This window comes from Corvus cornix, chromosome 6 (assembly GCF_000738735.6).
Source record: "Corvus cornix cornix isolate S_Up_H32 chromosome 6, ASM73873v5, whole genome shotgun sequence".
NCBI lineage: Eukaryota > Metazoa > Chordata > Aves > Passeriformes > Corvidae > Corvus > Corvus cornix.
In genome coordinates this window covers 18,017,844-18,036,203 of record NC_046336.1, presented here as the reverse complement: position 1 = coordinate 18,036,203, position 18,360 = coordinate 18,017,844, and the positions used below count along the sequence as shown (strand labels likewise).

The 18,360-nt window shown below is 42.4% G+C and overlaps 1 protein-coding gene across 3 annotated transcripts in view; it reads right to left on the bottom strand.

Annotated features, from left to right (window-relative positions):
- Positions 1-17,374, bottom strand: part of ARHGAP22 (Rho GTPase activating protein 22) — a 132,121-nt gene extending 114,747 nt beyond the window's left edge. Inside the window, exons 1-2 of one of the 3 annotated variants that reach the window (XM_039553654.1) lie at positions 17,095-17,374; positions 1,010-1,209 (exon numbers count right to left, since the gene is read on the bottom strand). In XM_039553654.1, the coding sequence (XP_039409588.1) occupies positions 1,010-1,209; positions 17,095-17,128 (234 nt within the window). In that variant the 5' untranslated portion in view covers positions 17,129-17,374. The remainder of the gene's footprint in view (positions 1-1,009; positions 1,210-17,094) is intronic. The other 2 variants (XM_039553655.1, XM_039553656.1) reach the window with 2 other exon arrangements.
- Positions 17,375-18,360: the final 986 nt, after the last annotated feature.

The following is an 18,360-nucleotide window of genomic DNA, read 5'->3' as shown; positions in this document are numbered from 1 at the left end:
ATCATCAAGTTGAAATCTCTCTAGCCCTTACAGAGCAGACTATCTGTAATTATAGACCAAAGCCCTGATCAGGAGAGTGCAAGATATAAGATGCAGTCAACATCCTCATTCATCTACCATATTCATGTCAGGCCCACAGGGGAATATTAATTTCCATTCTCACTCTACAATGAAATTTATGTGTGACAGTCAAGCAGGCAGCTGCATCAAGCAGTTTAATAATCGTCCATAATGAGTCTGTGGATGGTGATGATATTACACAGGCTGACTGTCACTCTGTAATGCCTGTACTGACTCATCAGGAGCCAGCAGTACAGGGACACTGTCTGGCTCATTCAATTATGTTCCCTCTGTTCAATAACTCTGGTTAAAGGCCTGACAGTCAAACAATGACTAGTGAATTATGATGCATAATCTACTGCAGCAACTAGGGAAGACCTTAGTACAAATGCTGCAATAGAATTTTACAGCCATTTGAAAAACATGAATAAGAAATTCTTCATCTCCTCTGTAAGCTTTAGCCCACAGCACAACAGCCACCCCCTCTCCCCCCACACTAAAACACATTACAGCCCATTCTCAGCATGTAACAAAACCTATGCACTCCACACACACACAAGCCAGCCCTGAGCTGGTTCACCTCATGGCTAACAATGGATTAACTGGGAGATAACGAGTCCCAGCTGAGCAAGCAAGGTTAATCACTCCTGCCTCAGTAATCTGTAACTCCATAGCTCTTCCTGTCAAACTCCAGTCTCATAGATGACCATATTAAGATTTGGAGGTCAGCATGCCCTAGTGGGTAAATAAACACCTTCTAACCTTTTCTCAAGCTCTATGACTTGTCTGGTAGTAGAGAAGCCTCCCTGTGACATCTCTTGCCTTTGAACCTCCTTAAGTGTGTATGGTTTTGGTGAGGATAGAAAACAACTGAAATGAGCTGTCAATCAAAGCATGACTGTGATCACAGAAGTCACAACCATTAAGTCCTACAGTTCTCTAGTCACACCTGAGGTTTAGTTTCCTCTTCATCCTTATAATAGGAGAGCTGATCCCCACGCAGCACAAACCACCGCTGCTGCCAGTTCTTCATAATGCTCCTTTGTTTCTTTAGCCAGCCACACTTCAGCACACGTTCTTGAGGATTTGGAGAAGATGGTCTGGAGGGAGGCCCAATCTGTTCACCCATCACCAGACTCCTTGACCGGGCTGAAAAGAGAATTACAGAGTAAGTGAAACAAAGAAATAACAGTAAGAACACTCAGAGAGGCTAAAGAACTGTTCCACATTTTCTTCTCAGATATGGACAGACCATTACATGTTCCCTCTTTGAACAGGTACTTGTTTTTCAGGGTGTACTTTCAAGTTAGTGACAGCAAACAAAAGACAAACATCACCTTTTTGGTACTGCTCACTCCAGGGTGTGTAAAGAGACACAATACCACCACTAAGGCTTCACTGCTCACACTACCTTTCTTTGTGGCAAATCATTACTGCCTTCCACCTCTACATGGGAATAGTGATACTGCTCTCTCCTAATGGGGTATTTGCCCAATGAGGATGTACAAATGTGTAGTGAGGGGGCACAAAGAGAAGGAGAGAGTATAAAAAATACTCTCCCTCCACACACTATCAGTCTGGGGTGATTAACCAGTGAAACCAGCTGCCACAGGAGAGAGAGGGGAAAAAAAATTAAAAACTGGGGAAGATTCAAAAAGAGAATTGTCAATCAAAGGAGTGACTGTGATCTACACAAAAGGCATAGAGATAACATAGCTATCCAGAATTATTAAAGTCATCTCACTCTTCAGGGCATTCTGGCATTAGAGCAGAAAAACAAAATTAAAAAATTAAATTAAAAAATAAAAGGACAAAATAGAGGAAAGAACCAACACGTAAATCTGAGGAAGAGTTTCAGAAACAGACAAGTGAGGAAAAGTTTATGCAATAGAAAAGTCTATCAGCCTTTCTATCCTCCTCTTTTGCAGTAAGAGTACTAAAGCTGGGGCATTTAGAACTAGTCTGGAGTAGCACACAATGATTATATATTGCAGGCAGTAAGCCAGTTCTCTGGAATAGATAGGTTAGGTGACCTCATAGGTCTTTTTCACATCTACTTCCTTTGGATTTATGAAGTATCTTATAATAACAGTTATTATTTAATATTTCATGCCATTTTTCCTTCATTAGAGCTAACACAACCCTGCTCCATCCCATTTTCTGCATTCAGCTAACTTAAAGCACAATTTATAACTGCCCACTTGGAACAAGGCATGAGTTTACAGGCAAATACCAGTAAATCTGCATCACTGATGTGTCACATTAACACTGAACTGCTGCAGCTAAAAACCACGGAAGCTTCTTATTCAGGTATCCCTGACACACTACAGCTAATTCAAACTATCACAAGAAAGGGCAACCCTCTGCCTCTCAGAGTACCATCTAGTTTTGTCTCTTTCGGGTTCAGACAACTAAAATGTGGCCTTGATGTTACCACCTGGTTTCTGCTCCTGGTGCCTCAGCACACAGTGATGAAACTGCCAGCATACACCAAAGAAAGAAAAATAATGTGGATGTTGTGGTGTCTGGGGAATTTAAAAAAAAATAAATTAAAAAAAAAAAATCACAATTGCAACATTAAACTTGATCCTATTTCTTCACTTCCATGAAGCAAACTGCAAAATAAGGAGAGGCAGATAAGGGACTTTGGTCAGATCTTTAGAGAGCCTCCTCAGTGTAATCCAGTGAAGGAAATTACATTGGTGTCTGTGATAAAATCTGTTTTGACCTTCCTCATGACCTGGCAGTCAGGTCATCATGTTCTGCTTTATAAAGAACTATAAACCAGCACATCTACACAGTAAACGTTTTCTTCAGCAGAGGGCAGATCTGAATGGCATCACATCCTCCCATTATCAAGAAGTCTCCGTGACACAATCTCCACTTGTATAGTTTCATATCCTTTCTCCTCCCACTCTGGCTTAAGGATCCGCTCACCTCTCCTGTAACCATCCAGAAGGCACTCAAGTCTGACCCTAACAAATTCCAGTTTTATAGACAAAAGATGGCATCACTTTTTCAGTCCTAAATTGCAGACTCAGTGCAAGCCCTAGCAGGCAGGATAGAATTTTTTTTTACATTTCTCTAAACTGCTAAGGTAAATCCTGCTACTCTCAACAGAGCTGTGAATAACAGGTTTTATCTTGTGGCTCAGTCAAGAGAAATTAGGTTTCAAATTATAACTGTTTCATGCAGTAAGAAATTAAGTTTTTATTTTGTTTTTAGTTTCACTTAAAAATTAATTTAAAAGTTGAAATGTTGTAAGAAGTGCTGCTGCAGCATCGCAGCTTTTTCAGAATTACTCTTCCCTTAATTTATGCCTAAAATACATTGCTGAATTCAATGTGAGCTAATATATAGCATTAGTCCTACATTAGTAAAGTTTACCAGCAACTTTTGGATTCTCCTAAGTAACCCAATACACCTTCATTCTGATTATTTCTGCACACTAAAAAAATAGTAAAAAAAAAAAAAATCACTTAAAATCAGGCCTTGATGTATCCAGGCATATTCTCTAAGCTCACTCACTGTGGTCTGAGCTCTCTCAGACAGGTATTTTCATTCCCATAAATATATCAAGAACCACCTTCCCCCATGCAGCCAAGATCCTCAGGCTTTAATTCGGCCCTTCTGGCAGCACAGCAACCTCTGGCAGATGGTTACAGAGGTACCAGAACACCTGGCCCCTCCCCATCAGGATGTGGAGGACCCCATCTCACGCACAGGCTGTAACAAAACTCACTGGTCATGTTTAAATCTCTGTTGCAGAGGTCCATAGGAACTGAGTCAAATGAAACTTCTCTGCCTCATCCCAGGCCACACTTTACAATTATTATCAAACTGTAATCTGGTTTAGACTGTCCATATTCCATTCCACATTCATGTTACAAACTGTGTCATTACAAAAATAAATATCCCAAACATTTGCTTTTATCAAAGGCACTATAACGGTTCTTAGGCAACATCTTGGCTATTAAAGTAACCAATTAGGTGCTTACTGAAATATGGATTTTGGTAACGTTAGACTATCTCCACACTGAAGTACCTTAGCACTCTCCAACTTAAGCATGAAAATGCCATCAGCCCCCAGTTTTCCTGACTTGCATGTAGTATATACACCCTCTGCTACTTTACCTCTCCCTCTAAGAAATTCATTTTATTTAACTGGAAACCTACCATCTATATTGACACAGACCTCACAAAAGACATCAAACATCTTGCTTTGAAATAACCCCAAATATGTTACCTTGTATGTTCCCTCACTCCTGCTTTGGTACTACTTGTACAGCTCACCTAGTAATTATTTATTTTAGCCAAGACTTAAAGCTTTCACAATCGGTGTCTGGAGAATGCAGATCTTTTTCTTATTTTATTTTATGCAGCACCACATCTCAGTCAATTGCTATGATAGTTAATTCTTCATGCTGTCTTAGCTTTCCATTTCCTTAGTTTCTAGTCGTGACTGTAATAGTTAATTTCATTAGGGAGATACTTAGCAACTTCATCTGCAAGTCAACAACATGGATCAGATAGAAATTTTTAGAAAGAGGAATTATTTATGGCTATTAACAGCATTGATGCTTATATTGCATGCTTCACAGAATGCAATAATTGCATAGAGGTCAGAAGAAAACTTTTACAGATGAGCACAGCCTGCCTTTAAAGCAGCAGCTATCTCAGACTACTGAGATCAAAATATCTACTTCTATAATCTGATGCAGTACATCAAGACCTTGATTCTTAATGGTAGAAATATATTATTTGTGCTCATCTATTTAACAGAATTATGGAATCAGCAGAACATAAGGAAGAAAACAAATCAATAAATCAGACTCACAACTCAGCAAATACATTACATGCTCTGGAGTTCTGATCCAGTAATGCGTTTTCAATAACGCCACACAGGTTGGTTTCGCTCTTCACATTGTCATTAGTTGATTATTGATTTAGCCATATGCATAAGTTCTAAACAGAAATCAGCGTAGAAAGGATTCAAACTCTCCACGGATAAAGGTTTGGGATTCATTTGCACAGCACAGCAGTACTGAAATGCCAACCACATACCCACACCACGCCCACCCCAGGTAATTGTAGCACGGCAAGGTAACAACAGACCAGGCAGACACATAGGTGGCACTAACGAGTCGAGCCATTTTGGGATGGTAAATCATTGTGTAAGGCAAGAATCAGAATTACAGACCTTGAAAATACTCCTGTGACTGGAAGTGACACTGGCATATGGAAGTTCTCATATCGAGATGAATATGAGAGGAGGAATACAAGCAAAGGCAGTGAAGCAATGCTTAACACTCAGTGTGCAAATGCCTGAGACTACACTAAACAAACTCCCCTCCAAAACACCACACTTGATTGTCATGCCTCTAATGGTAAAATCCAAGATTATCCTAAGGAGTGGGTGGGTCAAGTTGGATGGAGCCACACTTCCATTCCTTACAGAGGCAGCGATCCCTATCCAGAGGGCCATACACCACCATAAGAGTTCCTCTACAACTTAGACCTGCCTCCAAGCAATATCCACATTCCTGTTTTCTCATCACATCTATTTTCTACCCTGAATATGCACATAACAGAGACAACATCTGCCCTTCCCTATCCATACCATCCCCCCTTCCTGAGTTCAATCCTGCCTGGCAACATTATACAATCTCTTCTGCTCTCCCTCTCCCAGCTCTGAACACCACTAGAGATTTGAGCACTCAGTAAGTACTTACTTAAACCAGACATGGAAATCAATCAACTCAATGCAATTCAACATCAATTAAAGTTGTAATCTTTTGAAATTTCATAGGCAGTTAGCTAAAATCAATATAGTCATTATAATTGATTCTGGCCAACAAACTGTCCTACAATAAAGGCACTTTGCTCTGGTGTTCCTTCAGTCTGATGACACAGTGACACTACATATTATTTCTAATATAGTCTGTTTAAAGCACTAGCCACAAAGGGAAGTGGTTTCCCATACTATAAAAAATATTCTCAGTTGGTTTACTCAATTCAAATCTGGCCTTATAAAAAGGATTCACTGGAAACACAAGTAATATGCCTGAATTTCCTTTCACTGAATTGTAGGCAATAAAATACTTGGTTTAGATTTTTCTGTATCCATCTCACAACCATATCTATGTTTGAATTTGATTGCTAAGATACCAGAGTCAGTAAGCACAAACAAAACCAAGATACTTCCTCAGAACAATCTGAGAATTAAGCATCTTGAAACACAATAAGCAAAGAAATTAGTCAGAATATTTAATATTTCTAAGGAACTGGCAAGGGCTTTTAGTTCCTTCAAGACAGAGTAGCAATCTCTCCAGAAACAAAAAGGTGCTACACAGTCACGTACCTGCTCCCATTTTGTGATCAGGATGACAATTGCCACATTCAGAAACACTACCATAAGGGCCAGCTTGTGCTCCATCACTTCTACTCAATAAAGCTGCACCTGTCTGCTCAGAACATTTTATAGAGCAAAGTGATGTGCTGTGTTCTATTTCGTTCCCTTGATTTGGTTCTCTTTCAGCCAAAATAAAAACAGGAAAGGAAAAAATAAAAGGGTCTGGAAACCTGTTTCTGTTTGGGTTTTTTTTTCAAAAAAAAACCCTATGCAGGCATTACACTGGAAGCAGTTCTGTAACCTTACAGTCCAACCAAAGGAAAAGCAGGGAGACAGCTTTATATATGTTTGTCTACTAACTTGTATTTTCTGCAGTGGTTGGAAAACCAGACTGAAAGTACCAAACCAGATTATAAAAAAAAAAAAAAATACTTAAAGTCTGAAGGATTGGTGGATCTGTTTGTATAAATATTTACATGTTATTAAATTCCTGCAAGAAAAACTGCATTCCCAAAAACCAGTTCATAAATGTAAAATCCAACATAAACTAGTACAATATACTATACTATAAACCACTGTAATTTCACTCTCAGACTAGGGATGACTGCTGTTAGAAATTGGCTATATTCACAGTCTGAAATACCTTTCAGCCCTTAACTGAAGAGCAGAAACTTTGGTTACACATTATTTACCTGTAGGTAAGCACATTCTGTTTAAAAACAATCACCAAACCCAAATAACCCTGCCCCCCAACCACATAGATAGCCTTTTGAGCAAAAAAATACCAAAGGGGGGGGGAGGGGTGAAGAAAGGTCTGAATAGAAAGGAGATTACCAAAAAACATATTTTGGCTATGGCTAAAGAATCTGAGCCAGCATGAAGGACTCTGACAAGAAAAGATGAATGCCCACAAAGGAGCCCAAATGGCTTGGGAAACTAGACTTGTCCATGAAGGAACACCCTATCTCCAGGACACAGTTCCATCTCCTTTCAAAGTCCAAAAGCTGAGGGTTCTGCTTTTAAGATGTGTGCTATTTTGTAAAGGTTGTTCTCGCATGTCTTGCACTGCCAGATCAGTCAGTGCTTTTTCACTGGCAAACTCCATGTGCACCAAGGAGTTCTGAAGAATAACACTGGACTGTATAAATGCTTCATATCAGCACTTTTTAAGGGTGAACATGCTGACAGTACCTGGCAGAAAGGGAGGAAGGATTTCCTGCCAGTAAGCAGGTTAGGCACACCCAAACAACACTTGAAATACACATAACTGGATCTGCTTCTGAAAGCTGTGTAGCCCCACCGTGCCGTAAGCTCAGGCACAGCAACACACGTTACAAGTTGCCTATAGCCTTTTTAGGGTCATCACAGCTGACTCAGGTTTTCCATCTATCTTCAACAAGATCACAGTATTTCCTTTGTAGAATATGTAGAAAAACGATGCCTCTGTTCCACTGGCACAGCATTTATGGAACACAGTCAGAAACGAGGCAAAGACACACTAGTTTGAGGGAAGTTGCTCGCTCCCTGGCTAGAATGAAGAAATTAATCTTGGACTTCTTTGTGGTGTTCAACAGCCATGACTTTTCACCACCTTACAAATGGCATAGCCAGCTCTGTATAAAGCACATTGTAAATCAGAAAAATAATTTTATACTCCAGTAACCTGGGTGATGTGACCATAAAAGCCACTTTACTGAGCAGAGTTACTTTCAAAAGTATGCAGGTCGTTTATCTAAACATGGCATCAGGGGGATAAGACTGAAGAAAGAAAAAAAAATCAGCTTCAATCTTAGTCCTCTTTTCAAGTAACACAAAGTTCAAGGCTTCCATGAGATATACTAACCAATGACCTGGCAATGCCTTGTCTTTATTACATCAGAGAACACACATACAGTAGCACAAACAGATAAACATTAATGCAGAACCTTTCCACAAGTCAAGGAAAACCCAAGTATATTTGATAATCAATGCAATCCACCCCATACAATACAAAACATAAAGACAGTGGAATAATTTAATCATTTTCTCCTGAAGAACAACTGACATTCATCTTCAAACTATTGTTACAAATTGATGGCATGCTGGACTTCAGGAAAAGCTAAGTATTTTGGCAATACACTGCTATCCATAAAGGGGCATTGGTTTGCTGGTTGACATTTCACACTGGAGACCTTTCAGCTATTGTACAAAGCAGTCCCGAACTTAATTTGCTGTCACTATCAGCAAGAAGGCCAGCAGGTCTCAACTCCACAGAACAGTTATTTAAAGAGTTTAACCTTGTATTTGCAAAATAATTTGAATTTCTGTTTCAGGTTGTAGGAATAGGTAGTAATTTTGACAACTGTCAATGAACAAACCTTAAATACTGCAGGTAACCTGCCACCAGCTGTTCTCAAAAGCACCCTGCAAATACACAAAGCCATGCCAGTCTTTTCAAACCACCAGCATTAGATCATGGATAAGTACCAGGATGGAAAGATGATGGCTTGACTTCTTCTGCTACAACAGACTGACCTACCAATTTACTATCTAGTAAAGTGAAATAGCCCATGTCCTTTGTTACTGCAAAACCAGAGTTACAGACCATATTGACAGTGTAAGAACAAGTACAGAAACTGCTCCCAGCAAAAGACCGTATTTTCCAGTCCCTTTATCTGCACCATCCTCTGAGATCTTCCATCTGGATCTGTAATGAGTGCGCAACAATAAGGGGAATGCACTCTTAGTTTAATAAATGTAATTTATTAGTAATTAAGCAAGTAGAATGTGAGCAAAAGCAGCGCTGGGTGACAGGGGAGTCTCCGCTCCTCCAACTGCCATGTTTTTTAGCTTGTACAGAGTCCTTTATATATGGTTTTTTCTTCCGCTTTCCTGTCTTTCCAGGTGGTTGTTATCTAGTTTCTCTGCGCATGTGCGCTGTGTTGCTAGGGGGTCTTCTTCTGCCTTCTGGTGGTCGTTGAGGCTGAAGCCAGAAGTCTTCCTCCATAGTCCTCTGAATGACCCCTGTTTTTCTCTCCTATATTTGGTATTTTATCTCTTTACTTACATAACATAAGCGGAAGCGGTACATATTTGGCACTACATATTTTACAGGCTGCAATGGCACATCTTTGGCAATTTATATTGTTCCGGATATACGGACTAATTCTGCAAGCGTATCCTCCTTCAACTACAGAGGATAACTTGTCTACCTCCATAGTTTAATAAACAATTGCAGCTTTTAACAGATCCACTGCAGACTATTCAGAGGACAGATCAGCACTTAGGTAGTCTCTAATTGATGTGTTGCTTTAAAGCACATGCACTTGTTGCACACTGCGGACTACAAAGCTATCTAGCAAACCCAAGCACCAGCTCTCCACTCCCACTGAACTCTGGCACAACCTCTTGCAAGCTGTACATCTTCTCCATCTGGTTGGTTGGAACTGCATACCTGACAAGCACCGCTGAAGGCATCTCTGTTGCATCTCTTGTAGTCCCATGGACAACCACACTGAGCTACAGCTTACCACTGCCAGAAGAAAAAAGTCTTATTCCTTTCCTTCTACTTCCACTCAGCTCTTTCCATCTGCCAATACACTCAGCCTTACATTCCCACACTACACTAACAAGGTGAGACCTTTTTATAAGAGAAGTCGCTCACTGTAATGGTAGAAAGTTCTCAGATTTTTTTTCTTGCTGCTATTTTAGTGAGTCAAATCAGGTCACAGAAGGAAGGCTGAATGAATACTTGTACTCCCTCTGCAATCAGCAGCAGCCCCTTGCAGTCCTCTCTATGGCTATGACTATTAATTTTTAATAATCTTTCCAGCCACAGTAGATTAAGGAGCTAACAAAAAAATGCTGACCACAGTAACACTCAGTTTGGAGCTGGGACTGTGGCCTGAGTTTGTACATCATCAAATACTGTGGAATCCTGATCAAGATTGTAGCTCTACAGCACTACAGATGCAGCATAAACATAGGTCCACTGCTGCCTAACAACTCGGGCTCCTCAGAGGCACTCCAGTCACCCACATGCTTTTGCTAAATACTGTCTGTGCCATGCCAAGCATGGGACATATTCTTCAGACACTGCAGTGTCTGCTAGCATCAATGATTCCTAAAATTGATGTTAGGAGCACCAAACATTTGTCCACCCTGCTCCATGAGATATCACTTCCCAAAATTATTCTGGACTGAAAAAATAATCTAGAGTAGAGAAAACTCTCTCAAGGCCTTTTGCCAGCAACTGGCTATAAAATGAAGTGATACCACAACCCAGCCGCTGTCAGCAATAAACACCCCTGAATTCAGCCGTAACATTGTATTTCTCTTCTTTTAGTCATCCAAAGATCAGGAGGGTATTCATGCCTACCCTGCTTTTTAGGGCATAACACTGAACCAAGAGCCCATTTTGCCTATTTCAATACTGTTGTACCTATTTTCAATGTGTGAACAAATTCTGCTTCCTTATGTATGCAACAGCTGACTGACTTGCTGCACTGCCAGGGTTGATCTGGGGGACAAAAGCAGAAGAAATATAGGAATTCTTACTCCTACATTAATTCATACTCTGAATCTAAGTACTCAGATATTTGACTCATCATTATTTGTGACATCACTGGTTAATAAAACAAAGGTGGCTCATCCTAAACTGGAAGTCTGCAAAGGAGTAAGTATTAACCCTGGGCCTACAGTTCTTCCAAAGAGATCATAAAGAACCCAAACCCCTTCCATGCAACAGAATCAGTTCTCACCTTAGAAACAACATATGCAGCTTGTCATTTATTTCCTATACCACAGGTTGGTTTTTCTAATACCAGTGCACAGGATGACAATCTTAGTGAAGCATAACATTTCTGAACACCTGCTTTTAAGGGGAAGGATATTACAAGCAACTTTTTTCAACCGCAGCAAAAACCTAGTATCTCCTCTATTTAACTCTTCATAAAGACTAATTTACAACTCATTGGGCACAAAGGATGCACAGAAAAGCTCGGTGGAAGGAATACATATTAGAAAGACTGTCAGTAGGAGCCTCCCTCTCCCATATTAGTTTTAAATACCTAAATACATGCAGGCCTGGACAGAGTCTAGGCACAGATCCTTTCCTCTTCCATCTCAGCATATGGCACATGCTGCAGCCTCAGGAAGGAGTTTCCCACCAGTGAACCTTTATCATTGCATCAACTACCCCTGCCCATACTGCAGAGAGCTGAAGAAAACAAATTAAGTTGTTTATGCTGCTGTGCTTGCCTAAAATTTACCATAAATGTAAAGGGAAGGCCAGCAAGGAAAGAAAGTCATTCTGGCAGTAATCTTACAATTAACAGCAATTTATACAGGTAGTAAAAGTAGCAGGTGACTGTTCTCTCAGGAGAGAGGTGCTAACATTTGTAGTGCTTCCACTGTGCTATTTATGCACTAATTTCCAGTTTCACCCTGTACTCACTCAGTGATGTTCTACGAGTAATTAGAGAGCCTATGGCTTCGTGATTTTTTAATATTTAATTCTCTCCCCACAAGTGGTCTCCCCAGCCATCCAGCTGCCCTCAGAGCTGAATTACTGCTCTTTCTCAAGGCCCCTTTCCCTCCCCAGGAGGTGAAGCTATGGCTCGTTATTTTGAATTCAGATTGCCTGTGCTTAATAAGCTGGTGCCTGCCTGCAAACTTTTCAGGGCTTTTTCTAACGAGAATGACTGCCTGCCTGTGCCTCCAGGCAGGGACAGAAAGCTGCTATTGCCAATAGCAGCAATTACTCCAGCACACACCATGTATCCAATTCGAGAGCAGTATCTCTACAGAAATGAGAGGATTACACCTTTGAACAACTCATGTCCTTCTTCATGGGACATGCCACAAAGTAAGAGCGAGAACGCAAACCTGTCTCTTGAAGAATCCCACAAATATCACTTCCTTGACTCTATATGCAAATGGCCACTAAATCAGGACAAGAGAGACCAAAAAAAAAAAAAAAAAAAAGCCCAGAGCTTATAATGCAGCTCCTTGCCACACACCCCTGCACCAAAACAGCACAATGCTAGGAGCCTAACCCTGTACTGAGGAACACAAGTAACTCCATGCTTCATTCACCTCCCTAGGGCTGCACATAGTGAGAAGGGACCCTCATAGTTTACTTGTCCCCTACGCTTCACCCTTTAGTCTGCTCCTATTTCTTCATGCTACCTTCAGGGAAGTTAGTCCACCAATGCACCAGGTCCAGCCCAATGCCTCCTTCCACAGCCCCTGTACCCCTGCCTTAGGATTTAGACTTAGCAGCTTCATCTTAAGTTCCTCCACAGCAAAATAACAAAACACAGGGCTATGCTACAGGCAGCCCTACTGCCACCACCTCTTCCTCCTCCCCCCCACGGTCTCAGAGATGCCTTCCTCTACCAAATTGAGCTATAAACCAAATTACCAACACCTCATCCTTGCCTTTTACCCACATACCTTCCAGAGAAGAGCTCCTGAACTTGCCTCTCCTGCCTTAAAGGATCACTTATTTAAGGATATGGGGTAGTGAACCGCCCCCTCACAGGTGGGCTCCTCGTTAATGGTGCCTCTGCTCTGCCAGCTGCACTGATTGCTCCCACCCCAGGGCCTCGTGTGCTCCCAGCAATGTTGGTGGGCTCTGAGGGCTGAAGGAGTGTTTGGAGGAGTTCACAGCTTCAGGGCTGTTTACCTTGGTTCCAGGAGTAAGAAACTGGGTGTTACCATTTGCCTGGTAGGCTGGAGGTGCCAAGGCGCTGGCCTCCCAAGTGCTCTGGGATAGCTGTGTACAGCACCAGCCCCTCAATCCAGAGCTGAGCGTGGGGCTGTGGAGGCACCGGTGCTGCCCTGTGCAGAGCTGAGGCTGCAGGTGCTAAGGTGGCATTTGGTGAGAGGCACTAGACACAGGAGAGCTCCTCTTTTCCATCTTTCACTGGCTGGTGAAGGGATGGTTCTTCACACAGCATGAGGGAAATAACCCAGTTCTACGACAGGCATGTGAAGGATACCAGTACATTTGCAGCAGCCTAACTAACCAAAATGTTGCCCATCACTTTTCCCAGGCTCTAAGTTTTAATTAAAACAGACAAACAAAAGTTTAATTGTTATGACTGTAAGGAAAACTTTCAACATACTGTAACATATGTAAGAGCATGTCACAAACAGAAATAATAGGTCAGAGTGTCACCCAAAAGTACAAGGTCCTACTAAGGAGACAAGGATTATCCTTGGTGCCTCTGCAACTGAGACCGACAGTGCTGAAGACAGGAATACTGTAAATTATATATCATGGCAGCAGGCTAACTCTCTTTCTATAGAGGGCAATCACATCACTCATTAAAATACAAATGCATAAGCCTGTAGTCACTCCAGCTTCCATTTTCTAGCACATTTAAATGCAACTGGGCAGGTGTAACCGTTTTGGGACTTTTCAAGCCAAGGAGCAAATGCTTTGTTTCATTTTTTAATCTCTTAAAAACAAGGAAACAAAAATGCTTGGGACTGAAGAATGTAGTCTGAAAACTGCCTTCACTCCAATCCATATGGAAAGTTCTCTTGCTTCCACTCTGCGAGGATATATTTTTATGCCCCATCACATAAAAAGAATATGAAAATAGATGTTTTCCATTGCAGTCACTCATTTTGGGATCCTGGACTCGGCCAATTGCTGTGCATGAACCCCTATAGATGAAAAAATAATGCAAAATCCATTCAGACCCAGCCAGAATGAATGATTTCCCAGAAGGCCCATTTGTGCACATTAAGATTTTCAGTCTGTGAGATTTTGCACCTTCCTAGATCTTATGAAAAGAACATGTACCTCTGAATGTTGATTTCTGAGTCATAGATGTGAGGTTGCTGGTGGAACGGCAAGGACTGCCTTATACTTAATAGTTACTTTTAATAAAGCAAATTATCTTTGTTCTCTACTGTCCTTTTCACAGACATTAGGAACTACACCCTGGATCTCAGGCTCAAGTCTAGACACCGTATTTTCAAAAGCTTGAATGCCTTTAAACCCAGGAGCTTTCTTAAGGACAGTCTACAACTCAACCAAAAATGACAGCATCACAATTCAATGTTTAAAGGTACATTCTCAGCAGAGAACTGGAAATAAAAGAGAAGTTGCTGAAGAATTCCTATTTGCACAAATGCTGGGAGCCTGAAGCAAAGAGCCAGCTAGCCACACACACATAGGGGTTTGAACCTCAAGAACTCTACAAATACATGGACATCCCTAGATTCAGCCACATTGCTGCCTTCTGTCACACTCAAGTAAAACTACAGGCTGTACCCTGAGTATCCTTCCTTGTCCCTTCTCTTCAATCTGTCTGCTCAGAGAAGTCACATTGCCTCCCTTACACAACGAAGTCTTCAATGGCAGAATTAACAGTCACTACTCTGAAAAGTCAGCCAAACTCATGCAGCAGCTTGCAGCAGATCAATGGCCCTTGTTGATGTTCACTGCAAGCAGAACATTCTCACAGCCTTCTGAATAATGTTTGTCTACCGTTTATCACCTGAATCTTCACTGCAATCCCAGCTGAGACTCCAGGGAGCATGAACTACCACTTCCCATTCACCTCAATCTTGCAAGGTGGGACACTTACCTTCAAGAAGCATTCAGCATCTTCAGAATGGCCTGTTTACAGTTCCTGTGAACAAGAGCTATAGAAGAACCTTGCAGGATTAGGTCCTACTTGGTAGGCTTTGATAGAGGTTACCAGTGCTTTGCCACAGCATTGCAAAAGTAGGAAAATTCCTGGAGTTTCCAAACCCAGCATCCCAGCTCTTTTCATGAGTTCTAAATTCATCCAGAAATAAACTTAGCACTGCACAGTTAATGAACCAAACAGAACAAACCCAGAGAGAATGACATGAACTGCTACAAATAGAATCACAAAGGTACACTATAGTTTGTCCCCTAAGTATCAATAGCCCCTAGGAATCTAGCATGTCTGTGGATACTAAAAAGCTAGGAGCAGAGGAATTTTCCAGCTGCTACAGCATCCTGTGAAGTTTTTCTTTCTCATGCAAGCTAAGTGAGAAACAATTTTAGGTTTTTGTAAACCAAGGCTTTATCTTGCACTTGCAAACTTGTTTTCCAAGTTGTTATGGTACACTGAAGAAAATATTTTGAATGGGTGTTGTAAAGCCTCCACCAATCATTCTAGAAGGTGGTTGATCAAGGGACCAATAGTGTCATGCCACCCTTGTGAACAAAGCTATATAAGCTGATTTATATAACTAAATATAGCCATTTTGGCCACTTATCCTGAAACTGGACTCGTGTAGTTTTTCGCTGTTCTTGGTACAACAGTGACACATGTCTGTCCCATAACCAGACTTCAATATATATTAGTGCACAAATTAGTCTCTTCCAGGTGGTTTGAAGAAAGCAGAAGAATGGCAGGCATGACACAGCCTTCCGGTACAACCTTAGCAGCATCATCTAGCTTGTCTCATCAGAGCTATAGTAGCTGCCAGGAATGCTGGATAACATATATTAAAAGATTCCCTTAGAAGGGGGATGGCAAAAAGGCAGCATCTACAAAAGGCTTGCTGAACTTCTACAACATTGTGTAACTAAAAAATAAGTACTTATGACTTTACTGTGGGTGTGGCAGTAAATATCTGATCCTGACACCTCCACATGGCAGGAAGCTTCTTCCTTCCAAGATGCTAACAGCTACTTAATGGGCTGATGGTATTTTAAGGACTTTTAATCACGTGATATGGCTTCAATATACAATGCAGTGACATTTGGCTGAAAGTACCTGTCTCAGAATCACAGTAGCTAGAAGCAGTGACACTTTTCCTATTTTAAAAAATGCTGGCATGGCTGAAGAAAACCCTAATCTTTACATACTCTTCTGTGTTTGCTTTAGGTCCTAAATTACGTTAATCTAATCTGTTTCCAATATGCAGGAAGATATCCCTCTGACACTGTCATTAGTTTGTGAGTGGCAATGATGATTTACAAATGCCATGTCAAATGAGGAACTGGTGCTGCCCTTGAAGATCACAGAATACATCCCCTGCCAGAACATCTCTTCCAGGTGACCTGACATCGAGACAACGGCTGTGCCCAGCCCCAGCTCACTGCTTTACAAACATGGCACACTATACCTCGCAGCTCCGAATGACTGCTCAAAGCAGCTGTTGCAAACCCAGGGCAGGTTTTTCTTCCTTCCTTCCTTTTGTCTTGCCCACAGCTCACAGAAATAGTATCTCCACCTCCTGCTTCCAGCCCTGCAAGGATAATGTGCTACAGCAAACTGCTTCTCCAAGATGCTGCAGGTAAACCAGGCACACCTGTCTCCAGCCGTTATAATGAATTCAGCGTTAGAAACACAGCATTAACAACCAGTAGAGGGGTGAAAAGACTACGTCGAGTCCCAGGACAGAGTACTTTTTTTTTTTTTTTTTTATTTATCCCTGCTGCTCATCCCAGACATTGCAGACCACGTTGGTGAACATCAGCACAGGTCTCCTCCTCCTTCTGCTTCCTTCTGCTTCCTTCTCCCCGAACAGTCACTCCGCTGCCCTCCCCAGGGCTGCCTTCAGCCAGCGGGGCAGCAGCCACTGCAGCCGGGGTGGGGGACACTCCGCGGGCAGCGGTACAGGCTGTCCGCCGCCGCGAAGTTTCCCCGCGCCAGCAATGGTCTCCGTCCCCACCCCGCGAGGGGCACGGGTCGCACACTCACCTCTCCTGGCCTGCCTGATCTTGGGGCTCAGCATGCTCCCGGCTGGGCGCTGCCCGCAGCCTCAGCGCCCGGCTCCGGCCGCCGCCCCGCTCATCGCCGCCACCGCCACCGCCGCTCCAGCCCTGGCTCGGGGGCGACGCTTCACGCGGGGCTGAATAAGCCCTAATACATTATTTATCCGGCCTCGAATTAATTCCCATCCAAACTAGGCATTAAGTGTCTCGGTAATTACTGCCGATAGATCACCAGCGCGCAGACACGAGGGCTGGCCCTGGCTCCTGCCGCTAATTGGCCACGCGGCCGTGTGATCAATGTGCCGCTTCCAGGGAGCAGCGCTCAGCCCCGCTCCAGAGCTGCGGCTTCCTCCGGTGCCGTGCGCTCAACAGATGCTTTGACTCGACAAGGATCAGATCAGGAGCTGAGCCTGATTCAGCGGGATTTCCTCTGCGCTGGAAGAAATACCAAGAGCGGTGGTCCTGAGGGCAGCGGCGTGCTGGACCACCTGCTGTGCCCTGCATCCCTCCCGGGGAGGCATCCCGGTGAGAGCTGGGGAGCCGAGGGAGAAACGACCCACTGCTCTCTGTGACTGAGAAGAATATTTCTTGCCTGCACTGACAGCCTGGCAGGATGGGCACAAGGGAATGTCTTCATTACATTTTACATTGCATGACATTTTAGCACCCATCATTTTTATTTGTACTGTTTGCTAAGCTCACCCTCACTCCTCCCCGGGAGGGAGGCAAAGTCTGCAGTTCTGCAGACAGTAATGAAGAGGAGGAAAGGACAAACATTTGTTGAAATAGATAGAAACTATTAAGTAGTGTCTATAAAATATAAATAGATAATTAGATGATAATTGAGTAATGGACATATCCTGACCCTGGGCTGCTCTTAGCTCCATCTGCCTAGCAGTCCCTTCTGTGAGTGCCAAAAAGGGGGTAAATACTTCCCTAGCAGTGTACGTGCCCTGCAGTATCACCCTGCAGGTTTGTATTGCTGAGTTGTACTGACAAAAGACATTTGAGATTGGCAGTTTTCTCCTCTAACAGATCTATCATATCTCGGATACTTAATGCTGGCTATCAAGTTGTATCTCCAATACTGGAAGAGGTTTTCTGGCGCTTTATAGAGGTTGTACTTCTCAATGTGCAGACTGCAGCAATGGCTGAGATATTTTGGACCTTTTGCTGCTGGTGGAATAAGTGACTGTAAATCTTTGAGTTCATGGTGGCATGAACTCAGATTTACACGCTTGTATGTGAGGAT